The sequence below is a fragment of the Callionymus lyra genome, chromosome 11 (genome assembly GCF_982586985.1).
Source record: "Callionymus lyra chromosome 11, fCalLyr1.hap1.1, whole genome shotgun sequence".
In the NCBI taxonomy this organism is placed as follows: domain Eukaryota; kingdom Metazoa; phylum Chordata; class Actinopteri; order Syngnathiformes; family Callionymidae; genus Callionymus; species Callionymus lyra.
Genome location: NC_141828.1, coordinates 7,144,677 through 7,167,647, shown reverse-complemented (window position 1 = coordinate 7,167,647; position 22,971 = coordinate 7,144,677). Strand labels below are relative to the sequence as shown.

Below are 22,971 nucleotides of genomic sequence, written 5' to 3'. Positions count from 1 at the left end.
GTCCTGCAGCTCCTCCTCCTCCTTTTTCTACTTCTCCTTCTCCTTCTCCTGCAACACTTCCTTTGCTCTATGAACCGATACTGTGACTCCAGAGTTCATTCAAACTATGACTCTTGTCGTAATGACTCCAGCTGTGACTCAAACGTTGACTCTCGTCGTAATGACTCCAGCTGTGACTCAAACTATGACTCTCGTCGTAATGACTCCAGCTGTGACTCAAACTATGACTCTTGTCGTAATGACTCCAGCTGTGACTCAAACTATGACTCTTGTCTTAATGACTCCAGCTGTGACTCAAACTTTGACTCATGTCTTAATGACTCCAGCTGTGACTCAAACTATGACTCATGTCGTAATGACTCCAGCTGTCACTCAAACTATGACTCTCGTCGTAATGACTCCAGCTGTGACTCAAACTATGACTCTTGTCTTAATGACTCCAGCTGTGACTCAAACTTTGACTCATGTCTTAATGACTCCAGCTGTGACTCAAACTATGACTCATGTCGTAATGACTCCAGCTGTCACTCAAACTATGACTCTCGCCGTAATGACTCCAGCTGTGACTCAAACGTTGACTCTCGTCGTAATGACTCCAGCTGTGACTCAAACTTTGACTCATGTCTTAATGACTCCAGCTGTGACTCAAACGTTGACTCTTGTCTTAATGACTCCAGCTGTGACTCAAACTATGACTCTCGTCGTAATGACTCCAGCTGTGACTCAAACTATGACTCTCGTCGTAATGACTCCAGCTGTGACTCAAACTATGACTCTTGTCGTAATGACTCCAGCTGTGACTCAAACTTTGACTCATGTCTTAATGACTCCAGCTGTGACTCAACTTTGACTCATGTCTTAATGACTCCAGCTGTGACTCAAACGTTGACTCTCGTCGTAATGACTCCAGCTGTGACTCAAACTATGACTCTCGTCGTAATGACTCCAGCTGTGACTCAAACGTTGACTCTCGTCGTAATGACTCCAGCTGTGACTCAAACTATGACTCTCGTCGTAATGACTCCAGCTGTGACTCAAACGTTGACTCTCGTCGTAATGACTCCAGCTGTGACTCAAACTATGACTCTCGTCGTAATGACTCCAGCTGTGACTCAAACTTTGACTCATGTCTTAATGACTCCAGCTGTGACTCAAACTTTGACTCATGTCTTAATGACTCCAGCTGTGACTCCAACTATTAATCTCGTCATAGTGACTCTAACTGTGACTCAAAGGATGACTCGAGGCATAATGACTCCAGCTGTGACTCAAACTCTGGACTGAATCAAAGGGTGTCTCTACAGGAGAAGCAGCGATGAGGAGAACACACTAAAAAGGAGGAACATGACGACTAACGACTGGTCGGCCATATTTGAATGCTCTGACATCACTAACCTCTCTAACGCTGCTCTGAATGTTGTGACGTCGCCTCCATGTTGTGGATGGGTGTGTGTGCTGGGTGAAGGGTCTCTCTCCTCATGTGTGTCTCCTTCACTCGCACCTCCTCCTCCGTCAGCCAACACGCCTGTGGTCCACGAGGAGAAGGGCGCTTGCTTCCTCCTGGTGAGCTCGGGTCGCCAGTGTTTGCACCCCGTGTCTGCGCAGCTGAGCAGACAGCTGTGCTGCTGCAGTGTGGGTAAAGCCTGGGGGCCACACTGTGACACATGCCCACCTCCAGGAACAGGTAAGGCAGCACAGCTGCTCTCTGTCTGTAGACCTTCATCAGTCTGACCAGCAGCCCAGTTAGACCTTCTTTTTTGAGGAGAGATAGATTTTATTTAAGTTAGTTATTATAAAAAGTACTTGTTGAACTGAGATCTTTGATTAAATTGTGAAATATTGAAGAAAATAAAATGAACATTACATTTAGGCACCACATGCTCGTCTGACCTCACTGACCTGTTTGTTCAACTCTCTGTGCAGACACTGTTTGTATCTTCATCATCATCATCATCATTAGCATCTTTATCATCTTCATTATCGCTATCATCTTCATCATCACCATCATCTTCCTTATCATTATAATTATCATCATCACCATCAGCATCATCAGCATCATCATCGTCATCGGCATCATTATCTTCATCATCATAACCATCATCATCATCATCATCATCTTCCTCATCATCACTATCATCATCATCATCTTCCTCATTATCACCATCTTCATCATTATCACCATCATCATCATCATCATCACTATCATCATCTTTCTCATTATCACCATCATCATCATCTTCATCATCTTCATCATTATCATCATCACCATCATCATCATCATCATCATCATCATAACTATCATCATCTTTCTCATTATCACCATCATCATCATCTTCATCATCTTCATCATTATCACCATCAGCATCATCATCAGCATCACCATCATCACCATCAGCATCACCATCAGCATCATCTTCATCAGCATCACCATAAGCATCTTCCTTGTCATCTTCATCATCATAATCATCATCATCTTCATTATCACCCTCAGCATCATCATCATCCTCAGCATCATTATCTTCATCATCATCTTCCTCATCATTATCATCTTCATCATTACCAACATAAACACTCTTCATCATCATTGTCACCCTCATCATCACATCATCACTGTCATCATCTTCATCATCATCAGTAGGTGTGAGTGACGAAGGCTCCTGTTGTAGGATTTATGTTAAATATGAGAAAAGAAACTTGTCTGCATGTCACAGCTCAGTAGCATCTCTACCTCTCAGTGCTGGTCTCAGAGTCCAGATCTGGTGCTGCGTCCTCCAACATGGTTCTTCGTTCTCCATGTTCCTCGTGTCTGAAGCTGGTCATACTTGTGTCATGGTCTGGTCGTCAGAGCAGCAGCAGGAACTCATTGGTTCCAACTCTGTGTCTGTGCAGCTCAGTTCAAAGAGATCTGTCCTGGTGGGCGGGGCTACACGGTGCTGCCCAACCCGCCCTTCAACAGGCCGGCCCAGCAGGTGCCCCTCGAGCCGGTCACTCTGCCCCCCCTGCCGGAACCACAGAGGCCCGTGGAGCTTCCTGAGGAGGAGATACCAGGTGAGTCCTGATCAGTCTGTAGTTTGTCTCTGTGGGGATGTATGACATTTGACATCGTAAGAGTCGTGGAACTGACGATACACTCTCTGTGAACTATGAACTGCTGTCTGCTGCTGTGACTCGAACTATGACTCGAACTATGACTCTAACTATGACTCAAACCATCACTCGAACTGTGACTCGAACTATGACTCTAACTATGACTCAAACCATCACTCGAACTGTGACTCGAACTATGACTCGAACTATGACTCGAACTACGACTCGAGTTGTGACTTAAACTACGACTCGAGTTGTGACTTAAACTATGACTCTTACTGTGACTCAAACCATCACTCTAATTGTGACTCAAACTATGACACGAGTTGTGACTTAAACTATGACTCGAGTTGTGACTTAAACTATGACTCTTACTGTGACTCAAACTATGACTCGAGTTGTGACTTAAACTATGACTATAACTGTGACTCAAACTATGACTCTAGCTCTGAATCAAACTATGACTCTAACTGTGACTCAATTTGTGACTTAAGCTACGACTATCTTTACTATCTATACTTTCTTGATCTTTAAATTATATACTTTATTGAATATTGTTTTGATTGTTTAAGCGCTTTGTGACCCTGGTCTAGAAAAGCGCTATACAAATAAAAATGACTTACTTACTTACTTACTTATTTACTATAGCTGGGACTCAAATTTAGACTCTTGCTGTGACTCAAACCATCACTCTAACTGTGACTATGACTTTAGCCAAGACTGAAACCATGACTCTAGCAGAGACTCTATAGCTATGGCTAACTCTGGCTCTTATTGTGACTCAAACAATGACTCTAGCAGAGACTCGACTGAGAAGGTTTATAGAGTGACTCGGGTCACTTGAGGATGTGAACTCTCAGTGAAGCCAACAATGGACGCACACTTGATCAGCAGAGTCTCAGACTGTGTGTTTCTCTGGTCATGGTTAGCGTTGCCGTCCACCGCGGCGCCGGCTCAGGTAGGCCCAGAGTTGTCCTGGGTGTCGCCGCATGCAGCTGCTGGTCTGTCTCTGACGCATGAAGCCGTGTCGCTGCATGAGCGCGACCTTTAGCTGCGTCCATCCGAACACTGCTCTCTGTCCGTCACGCTCCACGCTGGTCCGCTTCACCCACTTCCTGTTCGCTGCCGCCGACCTTATCCAGTCACATGACTCTGTGTTCTTGTTGAAGGAGCCCGTTAGCAGTCGTGGAGCCGACGCTCTGTCGCCACAGTTCACTGCAGGTCCCCCCACGGTCCAGATGCAGGTGGCGTACCCAGGTGTTGACTCGCCGCCGCCGCCACCGTCTTAGCGAGAACACGACGCGAGCGTTCTCAGGAATCGGCAGAAGCAACAACTTCGAAAGTGTCTGTCGATGTCTGACCAGGTGTTTCTCTCTCTTCCCAGTGGTGATCGAGAGAGATTCTCCTCCTGAACCCGTGGAGATCCTTCCGTCCAACGCCGGGCAGGACATCGCCCCGACGCAGTTTGCGGGTGAGTACAAGACGCTCCAGCCATAAAATGCATAATAAAGAAGGAAAAAACATATATAAGTATAAGTCGCATTTTTGGGGGAAATGTATTTGATAAAATCTAACACCAAGAACAGACATGTCATCTTTAAAAGCAATTTAAAATAAAAATAGAATAGAGGCGACAACCGGCTGAATAATTGTACGGTATGTTACGTTACATGACACAACTGAGAACCTGGTATGTTAACATAACATATTAAGGTAAGGTAAGGTAAAACTTTATTGATTGAAATTGTTTTTTACCAATAGCCAGCATTTTTTCATAAACAATAAAAATAAATAAATAATAATAATACATAAAAAAAAGAGTTTTATTATTTAGTATTTTATTTATTTATTTTTACTTACTTTACTTGTACTTACTTTATTTAGTATTAAGAGTTATTAGGAGAACTTTAGCATAAATAACATGCTAAGAAGTTTACCAAACCATCCGTGTAACTCCAAATAACTAAAATACAATGAAATCTTCATCCTCGGCGTCACTTTTAAACAACTAACTAACTCCGGAGGTAGAAGATGCGGCTCTTCCTCTTCTACGTCGAAATTATCAACACAGGCCTAGAGCGCCCTCTTGTGGTTTAGTGTGAAAATAACATGTGAAATGATATACCAGTAATAATGTGTTAATAATTTCACATATAAGTCGCTCCAGACTATAAGTCGCACTAAAACTGCGACTTATAGTCCGGAAAATACAGTAAATAAATGTATAAAAACATAACTGAATAAATAAATATAAAAATAGTGAAATAAATAAATGACTTCAGTTTTTATTTTTGTTGAAACTATTACTATGTGACTATTGATACTATGTGTGTGTACAGAAATTAAGTATATATGTATATATATATATATATAGTATTTATTTATTTATTTTATTTGAATAATAATTATTGGATTTTATTTATTTACTTACGACCAGAATACTCAATAGCCAGCGAGATGTAAATAATGAATAAAAGTAGAAAAATTAAAATGAATAAAAAGTATATATATATATATATTTACACACGATAAAATAAAATGAAGAACTAAATGAAAGTAAAAATGTATGAATAAATAAATTTATATATTCACTGAATTAACACTGTTCTTCAACAAAAATCAAATCAAAAGTTATTTATTTATTTGAGCATTTATTAATTCCCTTATTTAAACGGTTTTTTTTTAAATATGTAATTTATCTTATCTTATCATATTAAGACAAAAAGGGTAGATGAGGTTAAGTATCTAGTCGTCCTCGGGAGAGGGGATGGAAAAACCTGTGGAAGTTTACTTGGATCTCTCACTTGTGAGATGGTTAAAAGCTCTCCTGCAGGAAAAACAAGAGAAGAAGGTCGACTGTCGGAACAAAAAAATCACTTGAATGTTTACTAGATTGTAACTAACTACCCACACGGTGGAACTAACCATCCATCGTCCCCTCAGAGGTGGACGAGTGCCAGGTGAACCCGCTCATCTGTGGTCCGGGCGTCTGCTACAACACCTTCGACGGCTACACCTGCCACTGCGACGACGGCTTCAGGACCGACGTGGAGCAGACCACCTGTGTGGGTGAGTGTCCCCCTCGTCGTGAACGATCTTCCGTTGGATGCAGTGACCTCTGACCTCCTCCCCGCAGACGTGAACGAGTGTGCGGAGGATCCGACCTTGTGCTCCGGAGGTCGCTGCAGAAACACGGAAGGCGGTTTCGTTTGCATTTGCCCGCGAGGCTTCGTCGTCCGCGAGGACAGAAGCAGCTGCGTGGGTGAGAAGATGCTTTAGTATAGAAGTATATCAGTGTTGAATGGTTGAACTTTTTAAATGTAGATTTTTATTCAGAAAAATAACATTAAACTGAATTTAACATTTAAATAATTTTGAATTGTTGGACTTAGAATATGAAACTCTATGTGTACATTATTTTTTTTATATTCAAATAGTTTCATTCAATTCTTAAAAAGCTAAATAAATTCAACCTTTCAATATAAAAAGTATTCAAAGATTTCATGCTTTAAAAAACAACCTAATTTCAATTAAAAAAAAATATATCAACATTTAAAATGTTATATTCAACCATTGAGTATTATGATGGCTCTGATACAAGACAAAGTACACATGATTTAACTTTGATTATTTCCAAAAAGTCAAGTCATTAAATAATTAATTCATTATAATTTTCGATTTATAGCATATTTGACAATGACATGTATGAGTCACAGCGAAAATACTATGTTTGAATTATTGATTTCTACTTTAAATTCTACATTCAAATGTTGTGCGTTTATAAAATCTATCATTTAAATATTAAACCATTTTCTATAACTTAAAACCTGTTTATTGTGTGACGATTTTGATTACTTTTAAACACTGAATAGATTAAACGTATTATTTACTTATGTTACTGAGGCTCCTCCTCTACAAACCAGCAGATTCCTGTTGACGTTCCTGCTAATAGTATTAGCAGCACAGGTTTGGGAATGTTGGTCTGTCGACCACACGGTAACCAGCGTCTGCCGGGCCTGGATATAAATATGAAACGCTGTTATTTGGTGGTTTCCTGCTGTTTCTGCTCGGCTCGCTCCGAACATGCCTGAGAGGGCGAGTCAGCCACAGCTGCAATACAAGCTGTGACCATTAATACTGTTATCACCGGAGACCTGGAAGAGCCAGAACTAGAACCCAGTGCAGTAGAAGCTCTTCCTCTCTCAGTTGATCATTGGATTCGGAAGTGGAAGATGAGAAGATCCAGAAGAAACCTGGACATCCCAACATTTAAGAGTAGATTTAGGATTGAGTTAGCTTGAGTTGGTTGTCAATGGCTTTAGCTTGTGTCAGTGTATGTTACATTTATTTAACTTGAAGTAACTCGACTTCTTTTGCGACAGAGTTTGCTCGAGTTAGCTTGAGTTCAACTGAGTAGACTTGAGTTTGCTCAGGTTAGTTTGAAACAGCTTGAATTGGCTTGAGTGTGCTCAGGTTAGCTTGAATTAGCTTGAGTGTGCTCAGGTTAGCTTGAATTAGCTTGAGTGTGCTCAGGTTAGCTTGAATTAGCTTGAGTGTGCTCAGGTTAGCTTGAATTAGCTTGAGTGTGCTCAGGTTAGCTTGAATTAGCTTGAGTGTGCTCAGGTTAGCTTGAATTAGCTTGAGTGTGCTCAGGTTAGCTTAAATTAGCTTGAGTGTGCTCAGGTTAGCTTGAATTAGCTTGAGTGTGCTCAGGTTAGCTTGAATTAGCTTGAGTGTGCTCAGGTTAGCTTGAATTAGCTTGAGTGTGCTCAGGTTAGCTTGAATTAGCTTGAGTGTGCTCAGGTTAGCTTGAATTAGCTTGAGTGTGCTCAGGTTAGCTTAAATTAGCTTGAGTGTGCTCAGGTTAGCTTGAATTAGCTTGAGTGTGCTCAGGTTAGCTTGAATTAGCTTGAGTGTGCTCAGGTTAGCTTGAATTAGCTTGAGTGTGCTCAGGTTAGCTTAAATTAGCTCAAGTGTGCTCAGGTTAGCTTTAAATAGCTTGAATTAGCTTGAGTCTGCTCAGGTTAGCTTGAAACAGCTTGAATTAGCTTGAGTGTGCTCAGGTTAGCTTAAATTAGCTCAAGTCTGCTCAGGTTAGCTTTAAATAGCTTGAATTAGCTTGAGTCTGCTCAGGTTAGCTTGAAACAGCTTGAATTAGCTTGAGTGTGCTCAGGTTAGCTTGAATTAGCTCAAGTCTGCTCAGGTTAGCTTTAAATAGCTTGAATTAGCTTGAGTCTGCTCAGGTTAGCTTGAATTAGCTTGAGTCTGCTCAGGTTAGCTCGAAATAGCTTGAATTAGCTTGAGTGGGCTCAGGTTAGCTTGAATTAGCTTGCGTGTGCTCAGCTTAGCTTGAATTGGCTCAGGTTAGCTTGAATTGGCTTGAGTTTGCTCAAGTTAGCTTTAATTAGCTTGAGTGGGCTAAGGTTAGCTTGAATTAGCTTGAGTGTGCTCAGGTTAGCTTGAATTAGCTTGAATGTGCTCATGTTAGCTTGAATTAGCTTTAGTGTGCTCAGGTTAGCTTGAAATAGCTTGAGTTTGCGTGAGTATGCTTGAATCAGCTCAAATTTCCTCCAATCAGCTTGACTCATCTTAAACTGAGTTAATTAAAATAGTTTAATACATAATGTTACCTTAGATTTGTGTGCGTTAACGAAGAGTATCTTACATTAGCTTGCGTTCACGTACATTAGCTTGTCTTAGCGCTCACTGCTTTCACTTTCCTCAGACGTGGACGAGTGTGTGGATCCGACTCTGTGTCCTTCTGGAATCTGCACCAACACCGAGGGGGGCTACGATTGCGGGTCCTGCCCTGAGGGCTTCATCGGTCTGGGGGGTCGCTGTGTCGGTACGTCTGTCCGTCAACACACCAGACACGTGTCAGAAAACTACAAACACACACTTGTTTCCACGATGTTCTTTACACCTCAAGTTGTGTTTGTACGTCCATTCCAACATTCATAACACCGTCATCCTTACTCTGATGACCTTCTACCTTTGACCTCTGATGACCTCCAGACGTGGACGAGTGTCAGGACCAGAGTGTGTGCAGCAGAGGTCACTGTGTGAACACGGAAGGATCCTTCGTGTGCGAGTGTGTCGCCGGCTTCAGGCTGTCGTCGGCGTCGATGCACCACTGTGAAGGTACCTTCACCTCTGAATCTGAGCCTGTGGTGCTCCTCGGTTGCCGTGGCGACCGCTGACGCGGCTGGTCTCGTTGCAGACGTGGACGAGTGCTCGGAGCTGAGCGACCCCTGCGACTCCGTGGGCGAGTGCGTGAACATGGTGGGCTCCTACACCTGCAGCTGCCCCCGCGGGTACCGACAGATCAACGGCACCAGCTGCAGAGGTGAGGTCGGAGGTCACACCTGGCCGACACCCAGAACCAGAACCAGAACCACCGTGTCTGTCTCCTCAGATGTCGACGAGTGCGTGGAGGAGTCGGAACTCTGCTCGCCACATGGAGAGTGTGTGAACCAGCAGGGGTCCTACAAGTGTGTGTGTGAGAGCGGCTTCACCGCCAGCCTGGACACGCCGTCATGTGACGGTGAGAGCCAATCACGGAAGCTGCTGACTGCTCCCCTAGTGGCCAGAATTATCATTTAAATAATATTTACAGAAAACTTGCTCTATTAAAATATTAAAATAACTGGAAATCTTAAATTAGTTTCAGTTTATTTATATGATCTTAGCTAGCATAACTTGTGTCATCATATATAAGCTTGACTTATCTTAAATTAGTGTCAGATTATTTACATGATCTTAGCTAGCATAACTTGTGTCATCATATATTAGCTTGACTTAATCTTACATTAGTTTCAGTTTATTTACATGATCTTAGCTAGCATAACTTGTGTCATCATACATAAGTTTGACTTATCTTAAATTAGATTCAGTTTATTTACATGATCTTAGCTAGCATAACTTGTGTCATCATATATTCGCTTGAATTATCTTATATTATGTTACATTCTTGTACATTAGCTGGAGTTACCATACTATAAGCTTGCCTTTGCTTGAATGAGCTAACATTAGCCTACACTAGCTACGATTAGCTGGACTTGACTTTAAATTATACAAAGTTAATTATTATGATTATTTTTTATAGAAATATTACATTTTATTTAAGTTTTTTTTCTATTCTGCACTTACTTTCGTAGTAACTTTTTTCAGATCAAAATGTTTTATTTTTTCTTGTTAAAAACCCCTTTTAAAACGTAAAAATTATATATATAGGTATATGTTTTAATATTTAAAACGTATTCAGGTTTATAAGGTAATTTCTTTCATTGCATATTTTTTATTTTCTTCTGAATCATCAATTACCAAATTTATTGCACGTTTAAAAACCTTTTTTCCGATTTAAAAAAAAAATGTTTTAAAGGCAGGCAGACATTTTTAAAACCATTTTTTCAATTTAAAAAAGGATCTTTAAATTACAAAGAAAATGTTTTTTCTTATTATCTTTGATGAAAGATGAAGAAAAAACAACGAGACTCGCTCCGCGGCGACTCGAGTCCTCAGACTTGTTTCCACCACAGAGCAGAGAAGAACCAGACGACTCGTGATTTATGCTGCGAGCGACGTGTGCGAGTCCGAGAGCAGGAAATTAAAAAAAAAAAAAAAACCCGCTTAGTCGCACAAATCCTCTAAATCCCGCCGCTCACTTTTCACCTCACAAATCGTTTCCTGTCTTGAAGGTCTGCCCGAGAACCTTCAGGTCCGGCAGACCTGGAGCAGGAGGCAGCAGAGTTTCTCCTGACGCTTCCCTGTCGTCCTCAGACATCGACGAGTGCGGACTCAACGAGACGCTCTGCCATCCTCGAGGCTTCTGCGAGAACCGGCTCGGGACCTACCGATGCCTGTGCGACCAGGGTTACCAGGAGACCGTGGACGGGCACGGGTGCGAGGGTGAGTCTTGAGAACAGGTGACTCACATGTGGACCTCTCTCTAAGAGTGAGAGAGTGAAGCGGTTTCAGCTCAATAACAAGCTGCTGCCAGAACCGTGGAGCAAACATCCACTCACCGGCGGTGAACCACCAACCCCTCAGAATGTCTGCCGTCTCTCGGCTTTTCTTCCCTCCTCGTCCATCATCCGCCATTAACCCCCCCCCCCTCAACAGTTACACACAAATTCTCACACTCAAAAACACACAAAAGCGCACACACGTGTGCATATACAAACACACACTCACGCAAACACAGTAAAAAAGACACACTCTCAACAACATCTCAACTAACTCACAGTCTGACACAAACTTACAAGAACACATACACACTTGCACAAAAAAATCTCAAACACACACACACAAAAGCACACACACGTGTGCAGATACAAACACACACTCGCGCAAACGCAGTCAAAAATATACACTCTTAAAAACATCTCAACAAACTCACAGTCTGACACAAACTTACAAGAACACACACACACTCGCACAAAAAACTCTCAAACACACTCACAAAAGCACACACACGCATGCATATACAAATACACACTCGCGCAAACACAGTCAAAAATATACACTCTTAACAACATCTCAACAAACTCACAATCTGACGTACACACGCACACTTGTAAACTTACAAGAACACACACACACTTGCACAAAAAACTCTCAGACACATACTCACAAAAGCACACACACGCATGCAGGTACAAACACACACTCACGCAAACACAGTCAGAAATAGACACTCTTAAAAACATCTCAACAAACTAAAAGTCTGACGTACAAACACACACTTGTAAACTTCCAAGAACACACACACACTCGCACAAAAAACTCTCAAACACACTCACAAAAGCACACACACGCATGCATGTACAAACACACATTTACGCAAACGCAGTCAAAAATATACACTCTTAACAACATGTCAACAAACTCACAGTCTGACGTACAAACACACACTTGTAAACTTACACATACACATACACACTCGCACACAACACTCTCAAACACATACTCACAAAAGCACATGCTAACCTACTTACACACTCTTACAAATGCTGTATACACTCTCACAAACACACTTACATACATACACACACTCAAACACACAGACTCACACACAAATACAGGCACTCACTCATGTACACTGACAACTACATACACGCTCACAAACCCACTCATAGTAGCACACACTCAAACACACAGACTCACGTATACACTCTCAAACACAAATGCTCACAAACCCACACCTAGCACAGACTCTGTCGCACACACTCACAGTAGAACACACTTGCACATGCGTGAGTGTCTGTGTTTGTGTGCATTTGAGTTTGCGATTGTGTACGTGTCGTTGAGAGCGTATACTGTACATGTACAAGTACACATCCTCGAACTCACACGCACATACACAGACTCACAATCACACACACTCTCACGAAATAACTCGCACACATCTGACACACATACACTGATTACGGCATATGAACTTACACAGACCCACACCTTAACACACCCACTTACTCACACAGACACACTCGTACATGAACACAAACTGCCACACACACAAACACACAACACATACTGACAAACACTTACACACTGTTGGTTGTCAGTTTTATCTTGACCTTTAAAGTATATACTTTATTGAATATTGTTTGGATTATTTAAGCGCTTTGTGACCCTGGTCTGGAAAAGCGCTCTACAAATACAAATTACTTACTTACTTACACTGTGACAAACACACAGACGTGTCCTTAAGAATTGTGTACCAACAGTTGTGTTGTGCGTCAGACATGAACGAGTGCGAGCTGCTCAGCAGTGTGTGCGGCGAGGCTCAGTGCGTCAACGTGGACGGATCCTTCCTGTGCGTGTGTCCCAGCGGTCAGGAGTACGACGTGATGCTGGCCAAGTGCGAGGCGCTGCCCACAGGTACGTCCTCGCCCTCGTGGTCGACCCGGTGTTGACTGATCGCTCTCCTCAGCGTCGGCGCTGGAGCGTAAGGAGTGCTACTTCCGGCTCAACGACGAGAACCTGTGCGAGAGCGTGCTGACCAGCCACGTCACCCTGCAGGAGTGCTGCTGCACCCTGGGCGCCGGCTGGGGCGACAACTGCGAGGTGCACCCGTGTCCAGTCAACGGCACCGGTGAGAACGCCGGCGCCCGCCGCCTCCCGGATCCACGTTCCTTCCTCCTCCTCAAGTCTCTCTTCTTCCGCCTCCACAGACCAGTTCCAGCAGATGTGTCCGTCCGGGCGAGGCTTCATCCCGAGTCTGGACCTGATGTACGGAGTCCCGGCGGCCGAGAGTTACAAGAGTACGTCCTCGTTCTTTGTCTGTTCTTGAACTGAAGTGAATTGTTTTGTAGTTTCATCTGGATCCAAGGAGGTTTTGAAGGGTTTTTTCGTCCACTTAATCATTAGAAAGAGTCACTTTGACATGATAACGTACATGTTTTTATAAAGTCATCTGACATGAGCTCCTTGGAGGAGGTATGCACTCAGGAAGGACTGATTAAAGAGCATGTGATGATGGTTTGTTGAGTTGAATTTATGATTTGAACCTTTTTTTCGATTCTAGGCTTTATTGTTTATTATTGTGAAAACTTTTTTAGGTTGTTTTGTGTTCATATTATATTGTACCTTCTATCGTCTGCAATGAACAGGAAATCAAATTTCCCGAAAGAGATCTCCGGAGGGATTAATAAAGTCAATCTAATCTAATCTAATCTATAAACTCTTAAATGAAAACCTTACAATCTTAATTTTTTTAGGTTGTTTCTTTTAGTTTCTTTTTTTAAATTGTAATTTTTTTATTACTAACTTTTTGTTCTAATACCTTTTTTTCCCCTGTCTTTCATATTTAATATCTTATTATCTTATTATTATATTATTATTATGTACAGTAACTAGTTTTTGGAGTTTCAAAATGTTTTCTGTTATTATTTAAAAACCCATTTCGCACGGAAAACATTTTCTTATTTTTATTTTAAAATGTATATATTTTTTAAAATTTACAAATAATGTACGTCAAACGATTTTTTCAATTCTAAACTTTTTTATTCATATTTCAAAACATTATATTCAAAATGTAACCATAAACCAGCTTAGAGATTATTTTTTTAATGTTAAACTTATTAATTACCCTTCTCAGTATTATCTTGATCTTTAAAATATATACTTTATTGAATATTGTTTTGATTGTTTAAGCGCTTTGTGACCCTGGTCTGGAAAAGCGCTATATAAATAAAAATTACTTACTTACTTACTTACTTACTTACTTATATGTTATTCCTGGGTCAAGGTGACCCGGACGCTCGAAAACAAATGTGTCTGAGGTATCCCTTGTGTCGTCTCTGGGTCAAGCACACGAACACGAGGGATATTTTAGTTTTGTTTAGTTTTTTATTATTGTTATTATTATGATTAAATGCCTTTTAAAAATCCATTTTATTTTTTAATTTTTTTAGATTAAAGCTTAATTTATTTATTTTTAATTATGAAAAAGGTTTTTAGATCAGAAACTTTTGCTGAAGTGTAGACGTTCTTGGTCTTTTTTACACACTTGTGGTCGACACACAACAAGTAAAGACCCTGAACATGTTCCTGCTGTTGTGTTGATGTGTGTTGATGTTGTGTTGATGTGTGTAGACGCTGACGAGTGCACGCTGTTCGAGAAGGAAGTGTGTAAAGGCGGCTTCTGTCAGGACACGCCGGGCAGCTACGAGTGCTACTGCAAGAGCGGCCAGGACTACGACGCCGCCAGACTGGAGTGCAGAGGTGAGCACCCTAGTGACCCCTAGTGACCCCTAGTGACCCCTCGCTGAGCCTCTGACTCTGTTGGCAGACATCGACGAGTGCATGGACGAGTCTCTGTGCGAGGGCGGTCAGTGCTTCAACACCGAAGGGTCCTTCATGTGCTTCTGCGCTCAGCCCATGGTGCTGGACCCCAGCGGGACGCGCTGCACCTTCGTGCCCGCCATGGCAGGTGAGGACGGGTTGACTTGGTTGTCGTGGGAACGGGCGGTGGAGACTTCTCGTTTGGTTTTGACAGGACAACACGAGGCGGAGCAGGTGGACTACCAGGGCATCTGCTGGCAGACGGTGACCGACTCGCTGACCTGCACTCGCCCGCTGGGGGCCAACAAGAAGACCACCTACACCGAGTGCTGCTGTCTGCACGGCGAGGCCTGGGGCATGCAGTGTGCTCTGTGTCCGCCCAAGAACACAGGTGAGCCTCGCAGTCATGTGACACCTCAGACATGCACACGAGAGGTCAGGGGTCACCGTCGTCTTGTAAAATCATCTCTGAAAGTAAGTAAGTAATATTTATAGAGCGTTTTTCTAGACCAGGGTCAAAAAGCGCTTAAAAATTTAAAACAATCCCTGATAAAAATGTATGCTTAAAAGACCAAAAGGGTCTAAAGTTAGTGGAAAGTCAAAATGGTGGATCGGTCTGGAAGTATATCGGTGCCTTCAGAATATCAAATGGTTGAATTAAACATTCAAATATATATGTATTTTTTTTAATTCAAATTTTTTGTTAAGCGTTGAATTATTATCTAAGAAATAATTTCAGCCAATCATGTGACTCGAAGAGGATCATGTGACTGTTCCTATTGAATTTAGATTTTTTACTATTACTATTTGAGTTTCTGGAACTCCTGTGTTGTTCTCAGTATTATCTTGACCTTTAAAGTATATACTTTATTGAATATTGTTTTGATTGTTTAAGCGCTTTGTGACCCTGGTCTGGAAAAGTACTATATAAATACAAATTACTTACTTACTTATCTATCTGTAAAAAAAACATTAATTTTAAAAACATTCGCATTTATAAATTAAGTTCTTTAAAAAAAAAAGAAAGAAATTTAACCGTTAAATATAACAATTATTGAAATCAACAGCAATAATAACAAATTCAACATATTAATATATAAATGAATTTATTCTATTGTTTAAAAAAAACCAATATTTCAATAAAAAAGTGTAAATTAACACCGCCATGTGTTTCTTCTCCCTCAGAGGATTACGCCCAGATGTGTAACCTGCCGCTGGGCGCCGGGCGGCGAGCGTACGGCAGAGACGCTCTGGTCGCAGGTCCGGTCCTGGAGTACGAAGTGAGCCCGGACTACTCTCCGTCGCCGGAGCAGCTGCCCTTCTACGACAGCCAGGAGAGTGAGTCACGCCTCGGGTCGGCGCTGTGTTGTTTCACGCCGGAGCAGCAGGCGTGGAATGTTCCCGCGTCAGAGAGGAGACCACGAGACACGGTTCTAGAATCGGGTCTTAGAAGTCGTCGAAACGATTTTCACATAGTTGTCAACAGGAAAGCAGAGTTCGTGGTTTGAACTTTGATCAAGTTTTGTTGTTTATGAGTTTAATTTTATTAAATCCAATCTATCATGCGGCTCCAGAAACGACTAGAAATAACCAACAGTACATTTTTTACATTCAAGGTTAATCGGAACTTTGCTGCCCCCTTGGGACAGAAAGACGAACTTGTGACTCTACATAGATTACAATGGAGAAAATGACGTTCATGTTAAAAAAAAAGAAATCACAGTAAGAAATGAATAATTAAAAGTCAAGCTTACGATGGTGAAGTAGGGTCAGTTTATGAAACCAGTGTGACTTTTTAAAATCCAATTTCTTTCACAAATTATGTTACGTTAGAAAAATATAAATTTGAAATCAGAAAGGATAGTTTTGTTATTTCCTTCCCTCAATACAAGTATATATAAGCATGTATAGAAAATGTTACAGGTTGGTCAATTCTATCTCAGAATTTCTGCAGCAAGCATTGATAGCAACTAGCTAAACCTTATTAAAAAAGATGTATATTCAAGTGTACTCTGAGTATACTTATTTTATACTAAAATTGAACTAGTTAACTTGAAGTTTACTTGTAATAATAGTATACTTCAAATTAGTACACTGATATTATACTCAAGTATACTTTACAGGGCTGCCAAGTTTCAGCGAACGACAAAAGTGAGTGGGAGGCGTTATTTGATGATACATTGAATTTTTATATAATAGTCTCATCTTGTAGAAGATCTATGAGTGATGCTGGACCCGCCTTATGTTGCTTCTGATTGGTTGATATTGCGTGGTGGCTAGATTTACGAAAAAGGACCAAAGTTTATTATTATTAAAAAATATATATATATAGTGTTGAATGGGTTAATATAAGCGAGAGAAATGTCAAGTATGGTGTGAGAATGTTTCTGTTGCGTGACACTTTATGAAATGTACTTCAAGTACACTATGCTACCTTTTTCAAAAAGTGATCTTGAAGTAAACAGTGCAAAGGCTCATGGGAGTGTAGTCCGTCAAGTATAGTCAATTAACTGTGGGTTTATCATTGTTTATTTAAGTAAAACAAAATACATACTAGAAGTATATACTGTACCTCTTTCTTTGGAACTATTGACAATAGTGTACCCAGAGTATACTTTTGCAAACGTTAAATTGAGATCGTATACCTAGTACCCTGGAAGTATACCCGAGTATAATTCTGTGAAAGAAGTGTTAATAGTAAAAAACTTTGAGTAAACTTCAACTACATATACTAAATGAATGAATGTACTAATGAATGTTAAGTACATACGTTCTGCTAATTGTAAGTAAGTAATTTGTGTTTATATAGTTGATTAACCGTGGGTTGATCATGGTTAAGTTAAGTTAACCAAAATACTTACTAGAAGTATATACTGTACCTCTTTCTTTGGAACCATTGACAATAATGTACCCAGAGTTTACCTTTGCAAACGTTAAATTGAGATCGTATACCCGAGTATAATTCTGTAAAAGAAGTATTAATAGTAAAAAACTTTTTGTACACTTCAACTACATATACTAAATTAATGAATGTACTAATGAATGTCAAGTACGTATGTTCTACTAAGGGACACTAGCAGGAATAGCATGAGGTTAAAGATCTCCTTCCCATCCCATCGTGTGCCTCAGACTCCTACAGGGCGTTCGAGGGACTGCGGGCCGAGGAGTGCGGGATCCTGAACGGCTGCGAGAACGGACGCTGCGTTCGCGTGCAGGAGGGCTACACCTGCGACTGCTTCGACGGCTTCACGCTGGACCTGTCCCGCATGGCCTGCGTCGGTGAGGTCGCGACCCGTCGCTCTCCCCCCGTGTCCGCCCTTTGACCTCTTCTCCCCCCCTCCCCCGCAGACGTGAACGAGTGCTCGGAGCTGAACCGTCGCATGTCGCTCTGCAAGAACGCCAAGTGCGTGAACACGCCGGGCTCCTACCAGTGCGTCTGCCTGCCGGGCTTCACCGCCTCCGACAAACACAACTACTGCGTGGCGGCGGCGGCGGCGACGACGCGCAGGACGTCGCAGTGAAAAAAAAAACCACCCGACGACTTTGACTGTAACACAACCACACGCACAAGCTTGCATCACTATACTTGTGAGGACCGACTGAACGTTCTCACACGGACGCCATCTTTGAAACCAACATCTGCTATGAAGCCGTTCACGCCGTCTTCTGTGATCCAAGTCCAATCCCGACGTGTTGTGGAGGATTCCAACGGCTCTGATGACTCTCCACCTCAAGAAGGTTTGTAGGCGACGGACCAGGTCTTGTTTCAGATCGCATGTGAAACAAAAAGGTTGCTCCAGTTCCCCCTTCAAACCCTCTCGTGGTGCCGGACCCTCAGGACGTGGTGCCGCGGTCCAGTGTGAGTGAGTGTGGCCCAGATGTTCAAGGTGACGTTAAAAATCCAAAGAAATCAGTTTTTTATCCAAACGAAAGTTCTGGACACAAGATGGCGACTCTGCTAAGATGAGGTCAGAGTTCAACACCAAAGACTCGTCACCCTGTCGGTGTCATCGCTCACACTCACTTCCTGTTTGTTAAACTACACAGTGGGTCGATGAGGTTTCATGATACAGTGTTGTCGGATCAGAGATTCTCTTTTAATTAGTTGTTGATGAAGCTTCATGAAACAGTTTCATGTTGTTTAGAGGTCAGTAGGTGGCGCCACCAGTTTAAAAATGATGTTTCATTAGAACAGTTGTTCAAAACAAAAGGAAAATAGTGCAGAGACGCCATCTAGTGGACTCTGAAGATAATGACACTGCTTCATGAAGCTTCATCAACACATCACTGCTTTTCTTATCACATCGTGGAACCTCATCGACTTGTCACGACCAAAAAGTGTCCATAAACTGAGAAGAAATTTTCCCAATAAACGCAAATCAAACAGGCATATTTTTTAACGGCGCGTTTAAATCCCAGTGTCACCGGGTGGAAGGAGCTGACGACACACGAGTCACCGCGAGAAGCTCTTTGTTCTGACACTACACAAGTATTTATTTAAGGACATGAGAGTTTTTCCATCTATGGGCTTGTTTTTGTCTCGTCAATGTCTTTGTAAATCCACAGAGGGTTGATCTACACATATGTTTTTTATATCCACAAATCTAAATTCAATACTTTTAACTTATCTTTGTTAATCAACATGTAAGTAAGTCATTTATATTTATATAGCGCTTTTCCAGACCAGGGTCACAAAGCGCTTAAACAATCAAAACAATACTCAATAAAATATATAATTAAAAGGTCAAGACAACACAAGAAAAACACAGGAGTCTCAGAGATTCAAGGAAAAGCCTGCATTTATAAATATAACTATATTGTTTGAAAAATTACGTCCAGAAACTTGTAAATCGTGGCCACAAATATATGTCATGTCCGGGGCTCCGTAGAGAAGAGCCTAAGCTTATAGCAACACTGCTATCTAGTGGTTGTTATGTGAACTGGTAATTGATTTGAGAAGTTGTAGATTTTGCTCAAAGATTGTCTCAAAATTAAGTCCATATATGAAGGCGGTGAATGCGTGTCATCGCTGATTCACAAATGAGATTTTTATTTATATTTACAAATACACATTTGTACATCATACATGTTCGTAAAGACCAAAATGTACGTTTCAAATATCACATATACATTTGTGGATATTAAAAACATGTGCAAACCATTGACTATCTGTGTATTTTACAAATGTTATCGAGACAAAAAGAACTTCTGTGTTAATCTGGTGAGTTGTTTGTGTTTTTTAAATGGGGTCGTCATGTTTGTCAGTGGTTGTGTTTGTGGTGCCGCGGTCCTCAGAAGTATAGTCAGAAACTCACACACACACACACACACCTTCTTAATCCAAGCCCACATATCCTGCACTGTCGATAAAACACGCGTCACATTTTCTACTTGACATGAAGTTCTTTAATCCACGTGGTGCCTTTTGAGAAAATCCAGATGTATAAATGTACGTTTGCAAATGTCTATTCATGTCCAGATGTCTTTCTAGTTTTCACGTAACGTTGTCGACAAACCCTGCAGACGTGATGTTGTCCGGGGGATCCAGATGTACTTAGTGGAGGCGGTATTTAATTATGGGATGGTCCAGAGCTCTGCCTCCGTCTGTGCAGGTCCAGTTTTTTAAGAGGAGCCACCGAACCGGTCGTGGCTTCCTCCTGTCGTTCTTAACTCTATTCCACTGCGAAGTCTTGCCAGGTTGCAAAGCTGCTACGGGGACGTTGGTGCGAGAAAGAAACTTGTGTACATTTAGTGGCCGACGTGTTCGATTTGTACATGACTTTGAAAGAGCTTTTGTTTTTGTTTTTCTATGACTTCATATGACGGTGAACGTTCAGCCTGCTCTGTAATAAAAACACACGTTGTGATATTTCTCCAGACGTCACTTCTTTGTCTGTATTTAACTCAACATGAAGGGAAATAAAGAAACAAAAACTTTCTCAAAGAAACACTTAAGAAAAGAACAACAAGTATTTAGAATTAACTAGTTGTACCTGGACTCGTGGAGATGGAAACACATCAAAAGAATGAATGAACAAAATACAATATCTTCAATGTCCAAGTACAACATTGTACAATAAAATTCAGTTTTACTTGCAGCAAAAAGTAAAATACAAACAATATGGAAAAACGGAATTTAACTCTTAAAATAAATAAACAAATATTTATAATTTGTAAAATAGAAGGACAAATAACTTTGGATAAATAAAACAATAGTAAATTAATAACAACCAGTACAACTATATGTTCAGTGTGAAGATGAACATTAACAGTTAATTGCATCTATTTATTTTTAATGTTACTCAGTCACATTCGTCAGCTGCATCACTAAAAACGTTCTTTAAAAAAATAACATTAAAAGTAGTAAACAAAACTCTGCAGCCAGAATTCTGAGCCGCTCTAGTAGAAGAACTCACATTTCCTCCGATCCTTAAAACTCTTCACTGGCTTCCAGTTTCTTTCAGGATCAACTTAAAAATTCTGGTTCTTACTTTCAGATCTATTCATGGTCAGACCTTCCATCAGTGATCTGATCCAGACTTACACCCCAGCTCGGGCTCTGAGGTCTGTGGATCAGAATCTACTGAGGGTTCCTGAACTTCAGGACCAGAGGAGAGAAATACTTCCTGATTGTTGCTCCTAAGCTTTGGAACCATCTCTGTGTTTGATGATCTACTGACTCCTTCAAGAAACATTTTAAGACGCATTTATTTGTTCTTTATTTTTTTAATCTTTGCTGCTGCGTTTGTCTCTATGTTGTCTTGACCTTTTAAAGTTTTTAAAGGTGTATGTATTTTAACTGTGTATTGTATATGTATCTGTTGTTTAAGTGCCTTGTGACCCTGGTCTAGAAAAAGCGTTTCAAAAAATATAAATGACTTACTTAAAATACAAACTGTGGTCGTGACGTCACATGTAAATACGGAAGTGGACTGTCGAAAAAAACGTCTCGGTCAGAACAAGAACATCAGTAAAAAGTTCATAGTAAGCTTTAAAATAATAATAAAATGATCTTTAAGTATAAATTCAAGTCCTTCTTCTGCTCCACCCGGGTTTACTGTTAACAGCGCCTCCTGGTGTTAGGAGTACAATAAACATTCATTCATTCATTTAAAGGGACGTCAAGATATCTACACACTTTTTTAGAAGCGAGTGAGATTAAATTAAAATATACATTTATTTAATCAACTGATATATATTTATGGCGTTTTATTCCGTGTTTCTAAAGCAGAGCAATATTTCCAAAACACTCCTCAGAGACGTTTGTTTCCACTCAACTGTGAGTCTATTAATAGAGTGTGTGCGCGTGTCTGTTTATGTGCGTGTGTGTGTGTGTGTGTGTGTGTGTGTGTGTGTGTGTGTGTGTGTGTGTGTGTGTGTGTGTCATCTGGAGCAGGTCTGTGTTTTCACGAACTCTTATCAGCAGATACGTTAATGTTTGATGCACAGAGACCAGCTGTGATGCTGAAGGCACACACACACACCCCCCCACCCCACACACACACACACACACACACACACACACACACACACACACACACACACACACACACACACATTGATACACACAACCACGCACACATTGATACACACGCACACAACCAACCCCACTCGCATACACCTTGATACACACAAACACACTACCACCCACCCATATATTGATACACACACACCTTGATACACACAAACACACACAACCACCCATATATTGATACACACACACCTTGATACACACAAACACACTACCACCCACCCATATATTGATACACACACACCTTGATACACACAAACACACACAACCACCCATATATTGATACACACACACCTTGATACACACACACACACACAACCACCCATATATTGATACACACACACCTTGATACACACAAACACACACAACCACCCATATATTGATACACACACAACTTGATACACACAAACACACACAACCACCCATATATTGATACACACACACACAAACACATTGATACACACAAACACACACATGCAGATACACACACATTGATACACTTACACAACAACCCACTCACACGTTGATACACACAACCATCAACCCACACATTGATACAGACACAC

At 41.2% G+C, this 22,971-nt stretch overlaps 1 protein-coding gene across 4 annotated transcripts in view; it reads left to right on the top strand.

The window, feature by feature from the left end:
* The window catches only part of ltbp1 (latent transforming growth factor beta binding protein 1), a 56,799-nt gene extending 36,046 nt beyond the window's left edge, over nt 1–20,753 (top strand). Inside the window, exons 11-31 of one of the 4 annotated variants that reach the window (XM_087802092.1) lie at nt 1,517–1,684; nt 2,890–3,048; nt 4,017–4,045; nt 4,257–4,344; nt 4,472–4,558; nt 6,031–6,156; nt 6,224–6,349; nt 8,813–8,932; nt 9,103–9,228; nt 9,308–9,433; nt 9,503–9,631; nt 10,867–10,995; nt 12,832–12,969; nt 13,022–13,183; nt 13,263–13,352; nt 14,686–14,814; nt 14,882–15,022; nt 15,089–15,265; nt 16,060–16,212; nt 18,004–18,153; nt 18,223–20,753. In XM_087802092.1, coding sequence (XP_087658218.1) covers nt 1,517–1,684; nt 2,890–3,048; nt 4,017–4,045; nt 4,257–4,344; nt 4,472–4,558; nt 6,031–6,156; nt 6,224–6,349; nt 8,813–8,932; nt 9,103–9,228; nt 9,308–9,433; nt 9,503–9,631; nt 10,867–10,995; nt 12,832–12,969; nt 13,022–13,183; nt 13,263–13,352; nt 14,686–14,814; nt 14,882–15,022; nt 15,089–15,265; nt 16,060–16,212; nt 18,004–18,153; nt 18,223–18,395 — 2,726 coding nt within the window. In that variant the 3' untranslated portion in view covers nt 18,396–20,753. Of the gene's footprint in view, nt 1–1,516; nt 1,685–2,889; nt 3,049–4,016; nt 4,046–4,256; nt 4,345–4,471; nt 4,559–6,030; nt 6,157–6,223; nt 6,350–8,812; nt 8,933–9,102; nt 9,229–9,307; nt 9,434–9,502; nt 9,632–10,866; nt 10,996–12,831; nt 12,970–13,021; nt 13,184–13,262; nt 13,353–14,685; nt 14,815–14,881; nt 15,266–16,059; nt 16,213–18,003; nt 18,154–18,222 lie in introns of all 4 variants that reach the window. The other 3 variants (XM_087802091.1, XM_087802093.1, XM_087802094.1) reach the window with 3 other exon arrangements.
* Nucleotides 20,754–22,971: the final 2,218 nt, after the last annotated feature.